We start from the raw sequence: 18,626 nt of genomic DNA, 5'->3' as shown, positions 1-18,626 counted from the left end.
TGTCGCTGTAGCCTTATAATAACAATGATAATAAGAATACATTTTATTTGTAGGCGACTTTCTCGGCACTCAAAGGCACCACACAATAAATAAAACAAACAGACAAGATAAAAAAAAATCAAAAGATTTTTTATGTTTTAGCTTTAGCTATTTATCCTTTTATTTTGGAGGGCAAACCTACCGTTCAACTGCGTATTTTCTTTAAAAAACAAAACGAAAAAAACGAAAAAGTTGTATTGTTCGTGTTGGCGGATTGAACCCGGGGCCTCATACATGCAAAGCATGCGCTCTACCACTGAGCTACATCCCCATGTGACGAAAAGGTCGACAAATGTATATATATACAGAGGTACCGGAATACAGACATGCATTTTCTAATGGTGTTTGTTTTAATTTTGTGCCACAAAGTGCAGATTGGACAATGTAGACAATATTATAAATTTTTGTTGACGGATCAGTAATTAAAAAAACGTTCTACACAAGAAGTAGCCGTGTTACTATGATGCAACATTAATCTACCTTTTAAACGAAGTGAAATGTATTGGATTTCTTTCGCCTTACAGGAAATACCCATTAAACCACCCACGACAAAATATTTTAATATATTCCCTTATAAATGCCAATTATTTTGCAAAGGTCTATTGATTAGCTGACAGGACTCGTTTTGTAATTTGACCTGCAGATGTCGCTGTAGGCCCATTACTGGCCGCTCCAGCATGTGTTTGTCACGTCCACATGTCAGTGACAGTGACACCTGTGGTCCTCAGGAGGGTAAACAGGTACAGGTATGCATGCTTTAGTGTTTCTGACGTAGTCAGAGTCACGTTTGTCACCAGCCAATAGTGTTCCTCTCCCATTACCTGCACTTTGCCTGCGCCGCTCAGCGCCACATCCACCTGCTGCCCGCTGGGAGCCGGCGGCGTCAAACAAAGACGGACAGACAGCAGTGAGCGATGAAATGAGGTTTTACTCCTTCAGGTTTGGATGCCTGCTGGCTGTCGCTTGTTTTGTGTCGGTAACTTGGATTAAATCGATTCCTAGTCATGGAGGTAAGTGACCTAATGTGTTTTAATTTAGAAAACTTTAGTGTCTAATTCAATAAAAAAACACAAAACAAGTACACTTTACATTTTCTGATGTTGTGACAGCTGAATGTGTTTGCTGGTTTTACATACAGCACTTGACAAGCTTCAGGTATATTGTGGCTCAACCGCTGTCATAAAGTAAAACGTTCAACGAAGACTTTTTCTTGTTATAAGCAGACTTTATGTTATCTAAACGTGACGTAATACTGTGCCTACAGTGCAGGCTGGTCCTTCTACCTTATGTTACTTATCTTATCTTGAAGCTTTACTTGGGCTCACGTAGGTTTCTTCCTCCTCTGTGTTTTCTTGGCCTTTTCACGGAGCAGTGGTTCAACAAACTAAATCACTGGGCTGAGCTCATGGATACAGAGCTTCAGGGGTCTGATGACCCTCTAAACATGGCATGAATAATACAATATTACCATTATGCTTTACCTGGCTGTGGTTTCAATGGGTCAAGTGGGCATGGAATTGAGGGTTGCAACAACACACTTGTAACTATGGAGATGGCAGTACACAGAAGAAAAAACACTGTGGTCAATACTAACCCCTCTGATTGAAGATCTTGTAGAGCTATCTTTGGTAAAAAGCTTAAAGTAATGGTTTCCAGTGTGACTTTATCAGTCTTTCACATCTAAGAAGGGATCTTACACACACTGTGGTTTGAACTGTAATGATTCCCACATAACAATCACTCACCACTTACTTTTTATATGTTTAGAAGTAAATACTAGGGATGTCCCGATCAGGTTTTTTTGCCCTCGCGTCAGAGTCATTTCATTTTAAGTATCTGCTGATACCGAGTCCCGATCCGATCCTAATTAAATAATTTCTCGATTTACAAAGTGAAAACATTAACATTTCATCCACTCACATCCACGTCCAGATTTACTCCTCATTAGTCTCCCCTCTGGACGGGTTGTCGGAACAAACACGGCGGATACAACTCGTAGTTTCCACTCTTTATTTCACACAGACACACATACTACATGAACTGTGAGCTGAACTAGCTTTCAGCTGAACTATTAGGAACTTTCAGAAACTTTTAGTTTCTATTAGAAACCATTAGGAACTATCAGGTGAACTATTAGGGGTCACGCTGTCCAGCGGGCTCACCCCCACCTGGTCCAGGTGGCTCACCCCCAGCTGGTCCAGGTGGCTCACCCCCAGGTTCAGGTTGTCGGGGTCGGATAGCCATGTAACCAGCGGTTCCAAAACATTTAATAATCTCATTTAAGGCACATCGGATGACTTCGCTGTCCAAGAGAGATTTGGAGAAAAGATTACGTAGCAGAACGTCAGAAAACTCTCTGAGAACTTTGACCTCCTCTGATCTGGAGCTGAAGAAGACTGACTCTCTGTCAGACTGTTTCGCTTCATACAAATGCTGTGTCAGAATCTGGATGGAGCCCGCAACTGCCTGGCACACGTCAAGGTTTTCAGCTCTTTCAATGATGCGATCAGTCCCAAAGTCGAACTCCCTGCTGAGCACCTGGTACAGAGGTTGCTGCTCACATGGCTCAGGGGCGCTGTCCCAAGGCAGGACAGGACACAGGTCAGCTGAGCGTAGGCAGGCTCAAACATTTGCTGCAGAGACTTCTTCACATATGGATACCGAGAACCAGGTGATTCAGCCTGATCACCAGGGGCTCCATCCGTTGGGCCAACATACATCTTCCTCAATAGATTCCTGGACAGGACTCTCCTTCGTCTCTTCATCAGTCTGAGTGCTGCTTTCTCGCCCTCTGTTTCCAAACACCAGTGAAGTACAAGAAACATATAAAATAGTCTATGGCTGAAAAATACCAGATCAATCCCTGATTTATGGCGATGGAGAAGAGCCATAGATACATCTTCTGTCCCAGTGGTGTAGGAAGCATTACAAATGTGTGGGGGGGGGGGGGGCTCCTGTTGTAGAGCCACTTCTTGCGATTCCGCAGTTGCGTCACTCATGTATGCATCCAACAGTCATGAAACTACTACAGTCACACACATAACGCAGCACTTTAAACTTCCCACGCCCACATCAGGAAATAAAGCTTTCTACTGGAAAGTCCTACACACATGTTTAGTGTTTCTGTGCAGTTACTGTCAACGCATCTAAAGTGCTACACGACTCCTTTTGTGGCCTGTACTTGTGCTTGATCTGTTTCACTCAGATAATTTTACTCCTCCGTCAAAGCTTTATAGTCACCGACAGTTGGCAGATGTAGACTTAAAGACGCTGGAGGAGGATATTGTGTAACTCACAAAGAAAAAGGAAGTAACAGATAGTGTCAGTAAGTCCTTGTTTGGCTTTCTGTTGTGCTAACAGCACAAATAGATTTTGAAGTCACATTTCCAAATGACTTTCAGTCAAACGTTACATAACATTTAGTCCACTGCCAACAAGGTGTTGGGTTTTACTGATTTTAATCAGCCACACTCCTGCTGGAATAGTAATATTCCACTGTGAATTTCTAATAAAGGGTTATCTCTTATATCATTGAAAAGTGTCTTTAGATTAGAGATAAGGTGTTCTGGAGAAGGGATAGAATTGTGCTGTGTGTGTTTAGGACTTAAAATATTGATTATTGAAGGTACTTGAGGCATCATTTGACTTGGCAAAGCATTGTGTGAGTGCTATTTAAGCAGTAAAGGAAGATTTATGTCCTCTCTTGCTGGCCTGAGGTCACTTTCTTAAAACAGATCATTGTTGAAACTCTGCCTAATGTCCCAGGTCAGGGACCAGACCTACAGAGCCTGTACGAGCGCCTGTTGGTTGCAGAGGAGCTGGGAGGGCAGGTCAGCAGAGATCTCAGCAACATCCTGGAACAGCTGAAGAATATTTCCAAACCAGCCAACATCAGCCATCCTGTCAGTAACACTACTACCAACGACACCAGCCCCACAGGTAGGTGGAGGACCCAGTTGAAGTAGACATGTTTTATCTATAATTTTATCAAGTTGTTTCTTTCTTGCTTTGAACAGAAACAGTGAGGCAGCTGAAAGTGGGTTCAGACCAGCAAACATTCCTTCAGCCCAGCATTTACCTCTATATGCCCCACCTCAGACAGCATCCAGACAGCCTCGTACCTAACGTGGTGCTGGGACATGGGCGCAAAAACGGTATCAAGCACTCCCCGCACAAACATAAACATGCACACCATTACTACGTATGAACGCTCTGGGATTGTGTTTACTGTGTGATCTCATCCCTGGTCCTTTGTCCCTGTGTGCATTACTCCCTTAGTGTCTTTGGTGTTGGGCATTCCTACAGTGAAGCGAGAGAAGCAGAGCTACCTGATGAACACACTCAGCTCCCTGCTCTACAGTCTGACTCCCCCACAGAGCCAAGATCTCCTCATCATCGTCTTTGTTGCAGAGGTATGCTGACAAACATACAGGTTGGTTTTATTTCAGGTTTCGACCTCAGGGAAAACTTAGAAAGCACTTTTCTTTGTAAGCATTACATAGAAGATGTGTCTTGATATCTATGCTGTGTGTGAACTAAATGCTTCTTTCTGGTTTCAGCCAGTTCCAGCCTTCTCAGCTTAGCTTCACCGATGCTTTGTGTTTAAACTGCAATTCTTTAGTTTCGGATTCACAAAATCACAAACTCCCACAAATCACAATCCTTCTTTCAAACAAATCACACACCAACATTGTATTCTTCCGACAAACACACCAAATCTTTTGAGATTTGGCATTTTTGTGATGCTGGTTATAGCTTTTAAGTGTTACTTCAGCAGAATAAATCTAAACATTTACTTAACCAGTCCTTTGTAACAAACCATCTGCAAAACTAGCATTGTCTACGCTATCTGCATCACTACAGCCACAAAAACCAGATTAACACAGCATCATAAATGTATGATCATGAGGAACACAGCCGGTAGCGGCTGTCATAAACTTATCTAAGGCTGATATCATACATTAAGGAAAAACTTCAAGTTATTTCCTGACTGTAGTGTCACAATATCATTATCAATCAAAAGCCATGCTTGAATCCTTTCTTATCTCAGTCACACTCACATTCAAGCTCGTGCATGATTGTTATGGCACACAGCAGGTCAGGGTGCAGTTATGGATCATAATGTATTAGACATTTTCAAACAATCACCTTTAAATGCAACTCGACCAGCTGTGTCAAACGTTGTATCAATACATATATGCATGCTAAATAAAAGGAGACTACGTCAACCTCACATCTGCCGAAACTGGTTATACGAGGTCTGGCCTTGGAGGGAGGAGCACAATGGGTCAGTCTCACCCGATAAGACCCGATGATACTCTTTTCATTGTTGCAAAAGCATTTAGCATACCTCGTCATTTGGTGTTAACTAACCATGGCAGAATTCCCCCTATATCACTGGCCTTCTCCCTTTCCATTTCAGACAGACTCAGGCTATGTGAGCAGCGTCGCAGAGACCATTAGGAAGAAGTGAGTGACTTTAGATGAGCTCCCATGGGGCAGTTTCATTATTATATCACACTCACACTGCTCTTCGGTTTCATGTCTAGTGTTGCCTACAGCTTTCTCCTGTGAAGCTTGTTTTTTTAATCTGAAATCTATCTTATATCTTTCAAAGGAAGTACGTCAGATTTATTATGGTTTATTGTAGCAGGTTTGTATTGTATGTTGGTATGTGGGGGTTTTATTGTCAAGCTTTTCACAAAGCAATAGAGCAGGTGAGAAGGGGGCAGTGATGTAGCTGTGTCTTTCCTGTGTTGGGTTTTATTTTCAGTCGTCATATTATCGCATCACATATAACTTCACCAAAAAGGAAAATGTTGTGTTTGTTTTAAAGAGAAGTAAGCGTTCGCGGTGACATTACCTTATCGATTGATGTTACTCATGTGTACATCTATCATTTGCTAAGGACACAAAATGCGTATATATTAGTCTAACGCCAGTGTTGTCAACAAGAATAATATCACTTTAGAATAATAATAACAACACTTTACAGCTAAGAGGATTTTCAGGCTCTTATTTCGAAAACGTATCATGTCTTTTTCATCAGTTTTTTTGTATTCAGGTTTGTAATTTTATAGTTCACCGCAGCTCGTTCTTTGCAGTTTTCCCAAAGAGGCGCAGTCTGGACTGCTGGAGGTGGTCTCCCCTTCGCAGTATTACTACCCCGACTTCACCAGCCTCAGAGAGACCTTCGGTGACACCCAGGATAGAGTCAAGTACATTTCACCTAAAGTGTTGTATTTATTAATGGTGTAAATATTGTGCTGATAAATATGGAGCAGTAACTATAAGGAAAGTAAATGGTAAGAAGTCAATGTGTTCATGTGTCTGCGGTCGGCTGTTTTCAGATGGCGAACAAAGCAGAACCTGGACTTCAGCTTCCTCATGATCTATGCTCAGGACAAAGGAGCCTATTATGTTCAGGTGGGGATCATACTGCTGCCATTAAACAAAATAAGACAGAGTAATCAGATGTCACTGTACTTTATACCTTCATGTATAGCACTGGGCATTCATATAGTAGCTGACTGTGTGGTGTGTTTTATGTAAGTAACTGTGTCATTAAAGCCACATAGAAACATTTGAAACAAATGGACGAACTGATGGCCCTCCAGGTGAGGGATTGCTGGAGTGAATGTGTTTGTCCTGTTTTCCAGTTAGAAGATGATGTCGTTGCAAAGGCAAGCTACTACAGTGACATGAAGATCTTTGTGGAGCAGAAGGCTTCAATGGACTGGTTCTTCTTGGAGTTCTCCCAGCTTGGATTTATAGGTGTGTTTGGGTACATATAGTATATTGGTTGTGGTAAATCTGCTTAACTGTTTTTTTACAACAACTTGTATTAATGTGCAATTGTCCAGGCAAGATGTTTCGGACCTGTGACCTCCCAATGATCGCAGAGTTCTTCCTGATGTTCCACAGAGACAAACCTATAGACTGGCTGTTGGATCACATTCTGTGGGTGAAAGTTTGCAACCCCGAGAAGGACAAAGTAAGTCGGTGCTACTGGGAGTTAAAAATGCCCCTAACAGATGCTTTAATGTGTGCATGTGTGCAAATATATCAATAAAAAGTACATTTGCAAAACATGTGTTAGCTGTATGCTTTGGGTGGTTGTGTGTAAACTGATGCCACAGTCACAGGCCGCTGCACACTGTTCTCTTCATGGACTGTTCTGTGTTTGGCTACAATCATTTTTTACTATAAATCTACACACCATCCCAGAACAGGATGCTGCCACCACCATGCCTCACTGTAGGGATGGTGTTTTTCAAACAGACCATCAGGACACACATAAGACACAATTAATATGTTATTTTTCAATAAATATAAATACAATAGCATGCCGTGTGGTCACCTGCTGTTCATTTTATCTAATGCAGAACGACTGTGACAAACAGAAGGAACTGCTCAAGCAGAGGTACAAGCCTTCCCTCTTCCAGCATGTAGGCCTCCACTCCTCTCTGCCAGGGAAGCTACAACATCTCAAGGTAAGTGTGTGTGTACGCTAACGCCTGTGCCATACTGAAAAGTGACAGTCGCTGTCTAGCTAACATAACACTTTTATCCAAACTGCAGGTTGTTCACCTTTTACTACAGACAGGGTCAACTTGTCAGACAGACGCTGTGTTCAATATGTTTTCAAAACAAAGTGTAGTGTTGCAGCAGTACTTCCAAAAAACATCCCCCAACTACAATGCTATTCATTTTTCTATGGTTTCAATGATATTATAATATCTATGTACAGCTGGTAAGTTATTCTTTATCATCCTGAAATCTTGTAACATACCCGCGGTAGGCACAATGAGCCTGCCGTGTTGGTAACCTCTGAGGATGGGAGTGAAGCCAAAGTCTTGGCAGCTATTATCATTTCCTCATCCATGACAACAATACAGAGGTATATTTTAAATAGCACAAACATTTACATTATGTTTCAGCGTAACGTTTTGCATTATTAAAGCCCTTGTTATATATAATGTTATATAAAATGGCAAGCTTCCAGCTCCACACCCAGTTACCCTTTATTTGGAACAACATACACAGTATGGAGCATGTCATGGAAGCTTTCTCTATTTATGTACTATTACAATAGGTGAGAATGGCTGGTCTAGCAGTAAGATTTAGCAGATAGCAGGGCAGCTGTATGGGTGGAATAGTATACTGTACATGCGTTTTTACAGGTCTGCTTGTACCTGGGTGGATCATAGATCTATGCTACGTGAGGGAGCATGCATGCTTAGGATTAAGATTTACTGTAGTAATCCCCATAAGGAAATTAGGCTGAAGTAGCAGCAGCATATATGAAAGAAGGGTCAATAACTACAGTATATACAATAAGAAGTCTTATATGCTGACACATAAAGCGACACATATGAACATATACACAGTTAACATCACTGAGGAGGTTTGAAGTGCATCCTCCCATTCTACCACGTTCCAACAGTGCCTAACAGAGTGCGATCTGCTGGTTGTGGAGGCCAGGAGGAGGAGTGCAGGGAGCTCGTTGCATGAAAGCAGTTTAGATGATCTAAACTTCTAGATATGATCTGAGCGTCATCCTGGTAGAAGTAGTAACACTGTGGCATTCCCCTATTCTGAAGCTTTAATATAAGACCTACCTGTTCAGGACGGCTTTTAAAACATCACTGTGGCACTTTTATCCCCTTTTTCTGTTTTTATTGTCTTGCTGATATTCTTTTATCTGTTTTATTATTTCGTTATTACTGTTTTTAGTTCTGCACTTTGCTTTGAATTGTATTTTATGAGTAAAGCACTTTGGACAATCGCCGGTTGTAGTAAGGCGCTTTATAAATAAAGGTTCATTGATTGAAGCTTTAAACTTTAGCAGGTCATTTTTCTACATGCACATGTGGTTGCTGCTGTGTGATTGGCTCATTTAGTGAATAGATATAGATGTACAGAATTTACTTGTAAGACTAGCATACGGGACTGTACATACAGTATTGTAATGGACAGCTGCTAATATATCATCATATCTGCTGTGTTACACTGCAGTGGCCCTGCTGGTCTAATGCCAAGGGCTTTCATTGTCCAAACACCGATCTCACACTAATTAGCAGCCACCATCTAGGCCAGCGACCTTTTCTTAGCAAAAGAAGCTTCGGTCCCATCCCAAAGACGTGAGAGTAGGCCATGAATAAACAATGTGCCATGGAAACTAGGTGATTTTAGGTAGAAACGAACACATGCATTTTGTGTTTATCTGTGCTATCCTCTCCAGGATAAGGACTTTGGGAAGCAGACACTGTACCAGGCCCACGATAACCCGGCTGCAGAGCTGAGCAGCAGCCTGAAGCATTACCAGCAGCACAGTCTGGTCAGGTCTTACAAAGGGGAGGACTTCTTCTGGGCATTAACACCTGTCCAGGGTGACTATGTCCTCATTAGTTTCCCTCAGCCTATACACATATCCAGGTCAGTTTCAAAATATCAACAAATGTTGTATGTCAATGGATGATCCAAAGGAAGGCGGAGCTATAGCTCCTCACTCAGTACCCAGGAAATCTGCAGAAATACAGATCCTGTTCATTATGTAAATGCAAATAGAAGCAAAAATAGAACAAATTTTCCTATCACACAGTCACTGTGAGGGCAGCCATCATCCTCATCTTACTGTTATATACACTGTGTTCCAGTGTGGAAGCAAATGACCTGTCAGACATCTGTATTTAAAAAACATCAGTTCTTACACCTTTCACATGAGCAGTGAACAATGTCTAATAAAGTAATTGTATTGTACTGAAACGTTTATACAAACATGTATAACCGTATAATGTTATTGGAGGAAAAGGTGTTATTGGGAAAATTGGCCAAACCCCCTTTGGCTTTTTCTCAATTTCTCATCATCATTATAAGGTGTGTGTGTGTGTCTGTCTGTGTGTGTGTGTGTGTGTGCTGATGTCTTACGGGCAGGGTTTTTGTGTACTTTAAAGGCCTGGTAATCAAGCTGGTCATCTTCTGTAAATGATTCCTAAAGAGGGAGCAACTGAAAATGTATTGACAGACATGTATTGATTATAGGCCAATATTCACAAAAGTCAGACAATATACAACTAAATGAACAAAAGATTCAAGCATGTTTGCCATCAGCTAAAGTTTTATTTTCTGTAACACAAAATGTTTTTTTTTAGAATAACATTTCAGTGCAGACTTGTGATGTTTTTGTAGGTACCTGTTTCGGAGTGGAAATATCGAAACCAGTGGAGATAAGTTCTACAATACAACAGTGGAAGTACTGCCTGGCACTGTAAGCAACCCGTATGTGTGTTTGTGTTCTTTGGTTCCATCTCTGCCATGGAGCAGGTCTTGTTTTTCATCTCAGGTGTTAATGCCTAGGAAAGAATAGCAAAGCGACAGGAAACAGGTACCACAACAAGCTATCTGCTGTCACCTCTCTGCCTCCCTCTGGCTGTTTGTGTGGGGGGGACTACGTGTCAGTTGACACTTCTGACACACTAAAGGGAAAAAGTGGTCATGCCTTGGGTGACCTTTGGGTAAAGTTAGACAGACATGGAATCACTATGGCCAAGATAAGAGGGGAACCACGTTACACAAGATGAGCTAAAGGCTTCACATTGCAAGTGAAAGAACAGCAGCAGATGCAAACTGAACCACTTTCTGACAGGAAAAATGAATCAGCCGCATCACAAGTACATTACAGCGCATTCCAGTTAAACATAAAACAGTCAGCAAAGAAGAGTGTAGTCAAAATAAATCAGTAGTGGGCCATAGTCAGCAGAGGATGGAGAGGAGAGGACCCCCTGGACTATGAATAGCCTGGGCTGTTAACCTCTGCGTGGTAGCCTTAGGCTGAGGTATGGCTGTGTCATCACTGTATTTGGTGTAATATCACCGACTCCTGACAGAGTTTTGTGAGCAGGTTTGTGGTTTCACGGTGCGTGCCTGTGAATGAGCAGCAGTGGTACATGTAAAATGTAAGCCTCTCAACACAAACTACAAAAGAGAAATCTGAATCATAAAATAAAACCTTCAGGGGTTATTTTAAGGGACAATCCAAATGTAAAATATATTTGTATTTTTTGTGTATTGTTACTTGTTGTATTTTTATATGCAGAAGATATACATATTTATCTTTTCTATCTATTCTCTTATATATTTATGTCTTTAAAAAAACAGCTGCTTTTATTTAATATTTTCTTAATCTATGACTCTGGAAAACATAATGTGTATTTACTATTTTTAGTTTTTCATAAATGTAATAGATGGATGACTTTAATAATAAGACTGTTCCATTTTGTCATCTTTGTTGATGATGTTTATCTTTGTACATTTCTGTAGTAAGTGAAGCATTAGATTATTATTTTGATTTGTTAATAATTAGATAATAACATAGACTTGATTTGTAGAAGTTTAAATAAAATGTATAACTGGAATCAACAAAAAAGAGAACATGGGTCTGTTTCTCTCATAAATTTGGGACTAATGTCTAAAAACATTCCAGCTACATTCTGTACCTGAATCTGCTGAGCTGCTGAAATCCTATATCAGGCAAGGAAATATTTAAAAAGCCTAGTGGTAAACATGACATGTGGAAAGTACAGTGCAAGAATCATTCATCAGTTTTAAAACGCTGCCTTTGTACGGAATGTATTCACAGGTGTACATGTCTCGTCTACATCAGGAGGGTTATCAGTATGTCCCCTATGTTCTAGATAATAGAGGGAGTGTAGGGCAGGATCAGTGTGGACTATAGAAGTCACTAAACAAGAGGCCTTAGGCAGGTAGAACAGTGCTGTGGGTGTGTACTGTTGGTGCTGCTTGTATTAAAGGCTTCAGCTTGGGTGACATTGACAGTGATCTTTTTCCTTAAATGTGTGTCATAGTAACTAAGCTAAGCTAACTGTAAACATTTAAATGATAACAGTGAAAGATCGCATTAAGTACTGCTGTGCTAAAGAAGTGATATTTTTCTTCTTTCAGGCGTTGGCAAAAGACAAACTTGGCTCATCCTCCCACTATAAAGAATCAGATAATGGCTTCATTATAATTGGTAAGTACATGACAACAGATCAGGTAATAATAACAGCACAGATACATCAGCCCAGTGTTAGGGAATGAGGCTTCTGTGAGCACAGTCTTTCATTTGGACAAACAGTAAATCCTCCTAACACGAAGACAACTCTAAGTGGGTGTTGGTTAAAAGTCCATGTATGCAAGAATGAAATGCATGTGTCCTTCGCATGACCTCTGAAGTAATGGAAACACAGCTGAGTGGTGATGTCAGCATTGCTTGTTTGATCACTTTCCAGGAATAAAGGAAGATTATTACACAAACTCAGCCACATCCTGCTGATGACAGGACTGCCAGTAGAAAATGCAGAGACAGCACTCAAAGAATCAAAGTGACTAACACACAACCGCCCATGGACAGAGAAACTATGTATGTTCTAATGTTTGGTGCTAAATGTATTGTGGAAGCATTATGCTACTTTAACTGCAGGAGGTCACATTTCACATCGTCAGTTCCCTGCAGGCCTGTTTCATAAACTTGCATTATAAATTGTACAGTGTCCACTGATTCAGATTTAGCAGTTGTCTATAGTCTTTGAGTACATACGAGTTGCCATGCAGAGGCCCTGATGACAAATAGATCATAGGACTAGATTTGATGTTGATGTCCCTCTATTGATTCCAAAGGAAGAGCCCGTACTACTTTTTAATGTAACATGCTGAGTCATTTCGTTAGCTGGCCAGCAAAGGTTTTATCATAATATCAGACCAAAGAATGTTAAGAGATAAGACGCGTTCCTCACATGGCCCTGCCCCTTTTAGGAGACTCTCTCATGCTCCTGGGCCTGTTGATTCCAAATGGTAAAGATCTATGTGATCTCAGGTTCTGAGCCATGATCGTTGCCCCATTTTGCCTCATAGATACATTTACAATCAGGCATTTACTTTGGGCAGTGTGCGGAAACCAGAACCATGACATGCTGTCAGTGTACAGACTGCATTTGGTTCAGCTTATCCATTGTTATTTTAAATGAAGATGTTCAGCACGCTGCTGTCGTTTCAGGTGCCTTTGAGAACGGAGTAGCTGAAGGTCAGCTTGAGGAAGCACTGCAGCCCGTCTCCGCCCTGCGCCTGGTGTTTCAGTCTGACTCTGACGTCTGGGCTCTACTGAGTGAGGTCTGACCCAAGTTCTTATCCTCACCATGTTTTTACCTGGATCTGCATTCTACATTTTGATTCGTGTGCGTGCTTAAAGCAGCAGGACATGTACAGTCCTAATACAGAGGACCAAAACATTTAGCATGCAGTGCTTTCAGCTGACTAAATGAGCTTTGGGTCATACTTATTGTATGTGTTGACCTACTGATCTGACCACATACTCCGCTGAGTACCTGGGAATAAGGCACACACTGTTTCATTGCCAAGAACAGGCCAGACTTGATTAACATCTTCATCTGCTGTGACATGTAAAGCAGGACAAACTTTCATTACCCACGCTGGCTGCGTTCCATATGCTGTGCTGCATGGGACTTCCTGGCAGGAGCAGGAAACTTCAATTTACACAGAGCACAGGTGGCACGTGAGGCATCGCACCGACACCGAGCCTCATTAAATGATAGCAGCAGGAAGCTGGACTGCAGCTATGCTAATGCTCCCATGTCTCAGGTTTAAGATATCAAATGGAAAAAATGCCTTGAAGCAGCACAATGGAGTTTAAGGGGAAATTGCTCTCCGCCTCCCCTACATTTGAGAGGCACTGTCCCACCACTGTTAAAATTTGCTGAAGCCTCCCTGTCAATACCTACAGTATATATTTACTTACACACTGGTGGAAATGAGGCAGCGTATCCTAGAAACAACGATGTCCACAGATAATTTAGCTTATGAACACAAACCAAGGAGCTGACAACTTCACTAACACAGCCCAACATCAAATGAGCTTTTGATGGAGCATCCCCATCACTGACTGTGGAGGCCCCTTCTTTCATCCATACACATCCATATCTAACGCGCCCTCAGTCAGTTCTTGTCCATACACGTGAGACCGCGAGCACACGTTTATTACCTGGCATTCATTCACTCACCTGCATACAGTCCATTCTCCCCAGATAGCAAGTGAATGTGGCCCACTACTGGCATTGGTGTGGCCCTGATCAAATGGACGTGAGCCTCTATTGGCCCACAGGTAAAATAGCAATTTGGCCCTAAATTATCTAATGTGGGCCTCTTTTGGCTAAGATGTGCTTTCCTTTACATGGCATTCTCTGTGTGGCCCTAAAGTGACCCACATCATGTATTTGGTTCATTTTTGGTGGAGATGTGGCTGTGGCTCCGCTTGTGGCTCAGATGTGGCAAACCGATGTGGATCGCTGGAGTTTGAATGCTGTCTCTGCATAAGTAAGCCCGATCTGGGCCGCACCGATTTTGCTATCTGGGTTTACTGGCTGTGGAGGAGACGCATTTTGTATGGCTCATGGCAAACAGTGTGGGTGAAAAGCTTCAAAATGTTGATTGTATTTTTGCACACATGTATGGAAGGTACCTGTTCTACTTGTTTACTGAGGTGCCTGGTCATGCCCAGTGTACATAGGTTGTTCAGCAGGATACTGTCTGCTGAAGTGGAATGTGTCTGTGTGAGTCATTGTTTAATCAGGCTGATTCAGGAGTTCCTTATGCACATTTTACAGACAACACTAATTTAGTTAATCATTACTTATTAGTAGTATTCATTAAATAAACAAAAATTACTACAATAAAACACATTTTTAGGTAAAAAACGAAATAAATCGACATAAACTGAATAGGCCATAACATCTAATTAACTGCCTATGGCTTCATTTATTTTCTGGAAAGATCATCACAATCAGGTAATAATCAGGTAAAATGACTGTGACTGTGTTGATGTGCTCCTAATAATGAATGCTCCCTGTCCTGTCCACAGCCTGGAGCCTTCTCATACTGATACTTTTTTGACATGTGACATGATTTGTGGGATTTCTTTGTATTTGTAAGTGCACATTTGTTTAAGCATGTCTAGGGGGGCTGTAATAGTGCTATAGTAAAACTGTAAAATCATTGGTGTAGAGAAATGCAAAGCTGATTTGCCTTGGCTGCAGCTTTGGACCGTTCCTTTTCATTGCTTCAGTTCATTGATGTTTTTGGCCATTCACTTATGCATCAATTCATCTTCAGGTCCCAGCACAGTATTTCAGTTGGGTTGAGGTCTGGACTTAGTCCATTCAAAAACCTTGATTCTTTTATATTCCAGTCATTCTGATGTAGATTAGCTGCTGTGCTTTGGATCAATGTCCTGTTGTATGACCCCATTTCCACCAAGCTTGAACTGTCACACAGATGCCCTCACATTTGTCCCACGGTCCACTCAATGACTGCAGGGTGTCCAGGTCCTGTGGCTGCAAGGTTTCAGCAGACATGCATTAGGACAAACAGCTCCACTTTGGTCTCATGTGTCCATAGGACATTGTTCCACAAGTGCTGTTCTTTGTTCAGATGCAGTTTAGTGAACCTCAGTCCTGCTTCCATGAGCTTTTTAGACAGAAGAGTCTGTCTCCTGGTAACCCTTCAAACAAACTGTGACTGTGCTGTCACGTTAACACTGAGCATGCTCAGTGAGGTCTGCAGGCTCTGACCTGTAGCTCTTGGTTTGTTGTGTTCCTCTGATCTTGGAGTGAATCAGCTGGGACGTCCACTCCTGTGCAGACTGACAGCTGTCTTGAATGTCTCCACTCATGAATAATCTTTCTCTCTGTAGACCGTTGAACTCCAAATAGTGTGAAATGGTTTTATAAGTCTTTCAGATTGATGCAGCACCAGCTGCTGCTCTAACACCATTGTTCATGTCTTTCTCTCTGGTCATTGTGCTAACACACACCTGAATGTTCAAAACATCTGTTCTTATAGAGGTCTGTACACCTGCTGATGATCAGCTCATCAAGGACTGACGATCAGCAGCACCTGCTGCAGCTCACCTATTAAATCCTATGGAAGCAGTAAGGGGGGTCGCAGATAAATAAATACTTTCATTGTGTTTTTATAAAACAATTAAAAGGTACAAACTTTTAAATATGGTTGTAGAACAGATAGTTACAGAAGTACACTGACTGCAATGTTTGGAAAATAGTTTGTATTTGTGAAGACAAATAGTTAAGAAATAGTAAAGTTATCTGACTGGGGCGAGCGTTGTCATGAGTTTGCTGCCTTGTAATTCCTCATACAGGAACTTCTCTGCATTCAGCACCAGAGGAAACTGTCGCCGTAGTCAGGTTTTAATATTTTGGAGTGTAGAGATGTTTTGAAACAAAGAACAACTACAGCTGCCACTGTCTCAAGTCAATCAGCTGTGTTCACACATGTCTGTTCATGTTGTGTCTGTAATAAGCCTCGCTGCCCTGTGTGGAAAGCTCACTCTTTGTTGCACCTCTGAGTTGGCAGCCAAATTAACCGACATGTGGAAGAGCAAGTCGGCACAGTTTATAGGAAAAAGGCACACATCTAAGTGCACAACTGAGATTGTGAACAGGCATAGGAGAGTAAAGAACTGTAGTGTGGCATTTTGAGCATGTTCACACTACCAAACATGGGAACATACAGCTGCAGTGGAAACAGCAGCAGCACATCCCATATAACTTCATAGTGTTTATTTTTCATTGTCAAGAACACATCAGTATGTTTATTGGCTCGATGTAGCCGTAATAATAAGCTCCAGATTAGCTCTCATGTTAAATGTTACCTTGCCATCCCCACACTACTAACATTCACACAGTACACAGTGCATTAAACTGCACTTTTGAATTGAGACATAGGTCATAGGTCGGTGGCGTCGGGCACTGCGAAGGTGGAAACATCCTTCATGCTGAGTTTCAGTGTGACAGAGTGGAATATGTATTAGAAGAGTGTCATAGACTGCGTGCATGTGTGGTGTATGTGGTTGTTTAATGCTCACTCTTTTCCTGTCTGTCAGGTGTTCATTCAAGTTTGAAGACCACAGAGAAAAAAGGAAACTGGTTTCTACCTCACACGCGGATCAACCAGTGAACAGACTACTCCACCTGCTGGACACTTACACATACACAGCGGTGACTGTAATCTGAGGGGTTGGGGTTTGCTGAGTAATCACATGTGGAAGGGAGTCCTCCCTTCTTGTGAACTGGCCACACTGATGGCTCATCGACTCCGACAACCCTGGGAGTAATTTATTGCACTATTACACTGTATTTTTTGTACCAAATAAAGAAATATATAACAAAAATCACACTGTCCTTGGAGGTTTGAACTGCTTTTTATTAACCAAATCAAATGCAAAATAGGTTTGTCATTGGCACTGTGACCCAGACCTTACCATGGTGATAAATGAAGTTGCACAATTTTGTTAGTAACAGTTCCACTTTAAGGTAAAGCATGAATTAGGTTGGGGCTTATACATCAGGCAAAGCTGTTAAGTGTCTTTCATCAACAGAAACAGGTTGCATCATACATCCAATCCAAAAAGTGTATCTGCCTCCACTGTACAATCAACTGTAGTCTACAAACCACTGAGCCACACTGTTGCAATAACTAACATGTTTCTTAACATGATCCATCTTTGACCCACACGCCTGATCCTACTGCAACAAATGCTGCCTAGCAGTAGTTTTGGATTAATCTGCAAAAAGTATTCCCTAAAAAAGCATAACTGCTTCTACCCAGTGAAGCCTGAGGGCACGCGGTAGTCCTGGAGTTGACGTCCCTTTGAGCCATCTGGCACATTTTTGGAAGCTTACTCGGATAGTGGTGGCATCACACTATCAGAATGTGTGGTTGTGAAGAATTATATTAGTTAACGTTAGAAACCTTTTTAGAAAAGATGTGATGGTATAAAATGTTTGAGTCTCTTGTGGGTGTAAACCTCAGGTTCAGACTTTTAAATGTTAGTATTTTCAGCTGTTTCTGTACTTTTAGTACTTTTAGTAGCTTTAAGCTAGTTTCTACTTTGCTACAAGACAAAACATGACATAGAAATCAGTTTGTGATCCTGACCTATTCACTAAGCACAGGGCAGTGTACACAACTACCACTGCTGGAGTCCTGGCTCTGTTCTCTGCTTTCAGTACAGGTCTACACCAGAACTACCAGCTGGGGACATCTGTGGATGCAGATTTTCACAGATGCAAACTACAGATTTACAGGACCCACTCTTAAGACACAGGTGCCCTCAATCTCTATGGCAACAGACACAATAAAATGTTTAGTGTAATGCCCAGTCCTGCACTGGGTAAGTACCAGATTGAAATATGATATTGACTTGTTTTTAACTAAGTCCAGGTGTAATTGTGAGTACAGCTCCGTTTGTCAGGACTATGCCTGTGAATGCAGGCTTCCAAAACCAGGACCTGTGCAGGACTATAATGCAAAGACACTAATGTCTATAGTGTGTGGAATCAGCGCACTTTCCTCTCTACCATACATACGGATGTATGTATGACGAATCGATGAAAGAGACCCCATGAACTTCTGGTGTTCTTTCATTCAAGTGTGTCTTTGTACTTTTATGTATGTATATACCAAGCTGTAGGTCACCTGTCCTTGCGAGCACC

At 41.6% G+C, this 18,626-nt stretch overlaps 1 protein-coding gene across 1 annotated transcript; it reads left to right on the top strand.

Moving 5' to 3' along the window:
• The first annotated feature begins 841 nt into the window (after positions 1–841).
• On the top strand, positions 842–17,249 carry LOC114442509 (alpha-1,3-mannosyl-glycoprotein 4-beta-N-acetylglucosaminyltransferase B-like). Its single transcript, XM_028416105.1, has 15 exons — positions 842–1,049; positions 3,805–3,978; positions 4,056–4,193; positions 4,318–4,451; positions 5,462–5,508; positions 6,144–6,257; positions 6,390–6,465; positions 6,699–6,813; positions 6,903–7,033; positions 7,425–7,532; positions 9,284–9,477; positions 10,231–10,309; positions 12,004–12,073; positions 13,097–13,209; positions 17,015–17,249. The coding sequence occupies exons 1-15, from the start codon at positions 959–961 to the stop codon at positions 17,030–17,032; spliced, it is 1,602 nt and encodes a 533-aa protein (XP_028271906.1). The 5' UTR covers positions 842–958; the 3' UTR covers positions 17,033–17,249.
• Positions 17,250–18,626: the final 1,377 nt, after the last annotated feature.

The sequence above is a fragment of the Parambassis ranga genome, chromosome 10 (genome assembly GCF_900634625.1).
Source record: "Parambassis ranga chromosome 10, fParRan2.1, whole genome shotgun sequence".
Classification (NCBI taxonomy): Eukaryota; Metazoa; Chordata; class Actinopteri; family Ambassidae; genus Parambassis; species Parambassis ranga.
Note: the sequence above shows the minus strand (reverse complement) of the source record. Positions and strands in the feature narration are given on the sequence as shown.

Bases quoted from the DNA above. Each gene is read 5' to 3' on its own strand.
- LOC114442509 (XM_028416105.1), top strand. From the start codon at position 959: ATGAGGTTTTACTCCTTCAGGTTTGGATGCCTGCTGGCTGTCGCTTGT. The intron at 6,258-6,389 runs GTACATTTCACC...GGCTGTTTTCAG, and splicing joins GACACCCAGGATAGAGTCAA to ATGGCGAACAAAGCAGAACC. The intron at 12,074-13,096 runs GTAAGTACATGA...CTGTCGTTTCAG, and splicing joins TAATGGCTTCATTATAATTG to GTGCCTTTGAGAACGGAGTA.